At 32.3% G+C, this 5,266-nt stretch overlaps 1 protein-coding gene across 1 annotated transcript; it reads left to right on the top strand.

Moving 5' to 3' along the window:
- The first annotated feature begins 2,404 nt into the window (after positions 1–2,404).
- On the top strand, positions 2,405–3,350 carry LOC137931821 (retinol dehydrogenase 13-like). Its single transcript, XM_068775332.1, has one exon. The coding sequence runs from the start codon at positions 2,496–2,498 to the stop codon at positions 3,348–3,350; it is 855 nt and encodes a 284-aa protein (XP_068631433.1). The 5' UTR covers positions 2,405–2,495.
- Positions 3,351–5,266: the final 1,916 nt, after the last annotated feature.

The raw sequence follows: 5,266 nt of genomic DNA, 5'->3' as shown, positions 1-5,266 counted from the left end.
TATCAGAGAACGGCAAGGTCGTCTGTCCAGTTTGTGAGTGGATGTCCTGTGCTGCGCTTGGCGGTAAGCTTTCACCACTCTAGAAGCTTTCGACACCAGCGATAATCTGTTCTAAGCGCTGCGTGGCCTGCTTTCTGCCATTGCCTGCATACTTGCCCATCCGCTGGGCTATATCGAGTACCTTCATTTCTCAATGCTTTAATTATATCAAATAAGTTTAATTATTGTTTCATAAATAACCTGAGTAATTTATTTTATCATTCTTTTTTAGAAAAGTTTTTCTTTAGAAAAGTCACAATAAATAAGTATAATTATAGTAGTAAAGTTATCGTTACTTACTTGACAATTTTTTTTAAAACTCCAATCGTACTTAGTGAAAAAATTACATAAAAATTCTGTTATTGGGAAATCTATTTTATTTTATGTTATCGATAATTAGAAAATAGTTTCAAAAATTTTTCATAAGCAATTTTGAAATTATTACCCGTGAAAATTTTTTCCAATTTTATTTAAAACAAATTACTTTTTTACCAGTTTATGTTATCAAAGCTGGCCGGTCTAGGGTCATATTTGCCGAAATTCTCGCTGACACATTCAATACGTTTCTCAGGAAACAATAACTCTGCGTGCATTGCTGAAACAAGCTTCGATAAATGGTATCTACGTCGCGTTCATTGACACATAACTCAAGTGCAATGTCGTCTTTTATTTAATTGATTGCTTTAATAAATTGTTTTAAGGCTCTTATAAATTATCACTCTAATGATTATTTTAATAAATTATTTTAATTAAAATACCTATGAAAACATAATATGATAGAAACTTATAACTAAGGATCCGAGAATCAATCGAACGAACAAAGCCTTTGGAAAGATGTTACGTCACGAGATTCGGATCTCTCACAATGCTTGTTATACTTGAAAATATATATTTACAAAGGTTTTCGGTTAAGCTTTGCCGGGTTAGTAAAATATCAAACACGCTAACCTTCCATTTCAAACTCATTGTTTGCAATTAAATTTTAGAATAGCTTAGATTTTCAGTCGCTCGAATTTAATTCTGGCTCTTTGATACATTTTGTCGGAGCAGAATATAATTTCGTCTAATATATAATACTAAAATGTTTAGATAAATGTAATACTAATTGGCCGCACAAAAATATCACAGACATTTAAACATATTTTTCTGATGACTTATTGATCTGGGACGCGGTCGCTTATGATGGATTATAAGAAGGCTCAACATCACTTAGAGAGAATTTTATTTATTAATTTTTGAGAGAAAATTATTTGAACAATCGACGGTCGTTGGGGCCGAAAGGTATCTTAGTGGCGAACACAAGCTCTAGATGCGACATCAGTAGGCCCCTATATAGGTTGAGCAACAACGTCAATGTCATGAAATGTCGATGGATGTAGGCAGTACATGATTGATCATGATAGTGATCCTAAGCAGTATGCGTCTATCTGCTAACATGATAACAATATATGTCTTTAATTCAAAGAATCAAGCAGCAATATGTTTAATCAATAATTGTCCCGCAATAACGCCTAGCTCAAGTTCTACAATTAAAGTCTTAACAGTGCCGTTAAGCGCGACCCTCTCATTTGCAGGGTGCTTGTCGTTGGCGACGTGATTTTATCGAGCAGCTAAATGACTTTTAAAACATTAAAGAGCTTTAAGGTATAAACCGTCCAAGTATTTTCATTGCTTAAACTTCTACCTAGTAGATTATATTGTTACTAACCTAGTAATTTATGCTATGTGTTTGTATGTATACAAAAAGATTCGAAAAATAAATAAATTTTAAAATTCTTTCAATTCTTATTTGCATGAAATGACAATGTTTGAATTGCTAAATTAAAATCAATTTCATTTATAATAATTGTTAAGTATACAAATGATATTGATAAATAATTTAATTGTTTTTACAGTTAAAGCAATTAAAGTAAAACTTTACTCTAACATCTGTTCAATGGAACCCAATATACACAAAAAATACCTATTATAATAAAGCAGTACATTTGTAAAGATAACGATATATAAAATCAATTGTTTTAGATATTACAATCAAATTTTGTTACAAAAACTACAATATCAATTTACAATTTCAATTAACAATACAATTTCAATTTTTACTGTTCAAGAAAAATGATTAAATGGCTACTATCGTAGTATATTACAATCGCGTTTGTATCGTATATTCATATCTATAAATTCGTTAGTAATTTTTTCAAGGTTATTTTTATCAGCGAACCGCATTTATACAGTAATTATCACATAAAGAAGTATTGTCTACTTTAACTAATTCGAAACTGAGGAAATAGAATCAAAATTTCGTTGTGAATATAATATATAATGAAATAGTAAATCTAATTTTAGACGTCATGTTATTAATAACATTTATTGTAATATTATTTTGTGTGTGTGTATTAAGTATAATTGTGAGAATTTATCAAAAACTAACATTGAGAATATGTCACTCGAATGCCCACATGGTTGGCAAAGTGGTTATAGTTACTGGAGGCAACAGTGGTATCGGTTTGGAAACTGCCAAAAATTTAGCAGACCGCGGAGCCAAAGTAATTATTGCATGTCGAAGTCGAAATCGCGGTGAAACAGCAAAATTGGAAATTATTAAAGCCACCGGAAACACAAATGTTCACTTTGAATTATTAGATTTAACTTCTTTAAGGTCTGTACGAGAATTCTGTTCAAAGATACTTAAAACTGAAAAACGTTTAGATATCTTAATCAACAACGCTGCAGCTGGAGGTCTAGGTAACGGAAAGACTGAAGATGGTCTACATATAGGAATGCAAGTAAACTACTTCGGTCCATTTTTGTTGACTTGCATGCTAATACCTCTTTTGAAATCGTCAGCTCCTAGTCGTATTATAAATGTGTCTTCATTAGCACATAAATATGGTGAACTGAATTTCGAAAATTTGAACATGGAAAAATACTGGAGCGACTATTTAGTTTACGCAAATAGCAAATTATATCTGAATCTAATGACATTAGAACTAAGTTACAGATTGAAAAATTATAATGTCACAGTTAACGCTTTGCATCCAGGCGTTGCGAGCACGAACATTTTCAGAAATATTCCTAGTAATATTCTGCGAAATACGATTTTGGTATTAATAAATTTCCTATTTCAAGATTCTTGGGAGGCATCACAGACATCTGTATATTTGGCAGCGTCACCTGAGGTGATAAATGTGAGCGGCCAGTACTTCAGTAACTGCCAACAGAAAAAACCTTCAAAACTCTCACAAAATCAGGAGTTGGCTAAAAAATTATGGCTAGAAACGGAAAAATTGGTAAATTTTACATTACCCGTGTAATTACAACGTAATAAACATAAATTTTAATTTTAATTTTTTTTTTATTTACCACTAATTACATGAAGTTTTCTAAAATAATAAGACAAAAGTATAGAAGAATTTTAAGCTAAGGAGATAACAATCCATTATTAACTAGTAGTTATAAAAACAATATCCAGAACTTAAGCGCATATTAGCTATTGTAGAAAGAAGCCTCTCAGTATTAATCATTATCTAATGTATATTCATAGTTGTGTTTAATGTTAAATGCTATAAACATTAAAAAAAGTATTTATGTTACGTGAAAAAAAAGGAATAATTAATTTTTACGATAGTTCTTTTTAACACTTTTACTGCACTATATAAAATATTAATGTAGTTGATGGCACACGTAAACTAATCTCTTATAAATAATAAATAATAAAATTACTAATAAAGAAACAAGAAATAACATACAATAATTATAAATTAAACGTAGTTTGTAGCTCTTTGAACAACAATACCAAATAACCCTTTATCTCTTCATAACCCTGGAATAAACAAGAGAACATTTTGTATGTTTTTCCGTCTTCTATCACGATCTATGGACGACAACTGGCAAGCGCAGCGTAAGGAGTTCATCAAAAAAGTTGACATTAGTAAGGCCTTCAAAAGACACTGGATGCAGGTTTCAAGCCCGTCGTATTAAAAATTTATGGAGGCCTATATCCAGCAGTAGAAGTGCGTTGGTTGAAATGATAACGATACCCGGCTTTTTTCGTAGTACTAAATCCTTGTATTTTACCTCATTACACGGAAAAGGAAATAAGAAATTGGAATCTTCCTTAAGATACAAATACACATGTACAAGCTCGACAAAAGTTAGACGTAATCAACGCTACATTGCACACGTGTGTTTGATTACTACGAATGCAGTGAGGCAAACGCGGGAGGTGACCAAGCGTGACATCCAGAATCCCTTATTCAATACCTGTCGAATGACGCCGCGGAATTTGCGCGCCCGCGACCAAAGGGTAAACCAACGTGCCACGTGAATGGCGAACGCAGCGATACGCAATTTTCACCTGTCAGCGGCACGCCTATCGTTTATGATTTTACGGTAACATGACTCTTAACATAATTTTTACAGCGCTCGCTGAATTTCTACAGCGACATTTTCTTACAAACGGGTTCATTTTACGCAATGTAGATAACATTTGATTTGTTTTTGAAAAGAGAGTCTTTTTCCGGTCACACGTACGGGGCGATTGGTTGCAAATCTAAGTTTTAAAGTCGTGAATGTATAACGCAATTAACTACATAAATCTTTAAGCCTTTACATCTATTTCTTCACATACATTATAAAGTGACCACTGTGAGATTTGTATTATTAATATTTTTTTTTCCGAAATGCGACTGACAGAACTACTGACAACAGAAAATCTACAGAGTCAGAGTGTAAACAATAATTTATTGTAATATGTTGTAATTAGAATTTGAAACACGCTTTTTCTTAGTAGAATTTCCATAAGGTTATTATAACTGAAGCTATTAATTTTCGAATCGGTTTTACATTACATTAATTGAAAGCAATGAGGCTTACGATTGCAGTGAATGTGCTATACATTCTCACTCAGTCCTTACCTTTGGTCCGCTCAGCCAAGAAGCACCACGTACCATGTATAGTGGTGCATGTTATTGATGGATACAAAAAACGACACCGACAGCACAAAAAGGAAGAGTACTCGCCTAAAGCACGTTGTAATAAATTAAATAAAGTCAGTAATATCTAAGTTCTGATATAATGCTTTTCGAAACTGCTGCCTCTCCCATTCCTTCATAAGTCAGTATCAAAAATATATTTAGATACAAGTATAATAAAGTACATGCATACTAGTTACATTCCATGTAACGAGAATTCAAGAAGCACTCGGATATGCAAAAAGTACGCCTTTAAA

This window comes from Battus philenor, unplaced genomic scaffold (assembly GCF_028537555.1).
Source record: "Battus philenor isolate CCGP_79_NKW_IND1 unplaced genomic scaffold, ilBatPhil1.0.hap1 SCAF_8, whole genome shotgun sequence".
Taxonomy (NCBI): Eukaryota; Metazoa; Arthropoda; class Insecta; order Lepidoptera; family Papilionidae; genus Battus; species Battus philenor.
This window is presented reverse-complemented; position numbering and strand designations above follow the sequence as displayed.

Excerpts from the sequence above, each read along its gene's own strand:
- LOC137931821 (XM_068775332.1), top strand. The coding sequence starts at position 2,496 with ATGGTTGGCAAAGTGGTTATAGTTACTGGAGGCAACAGTGGTATCGGT.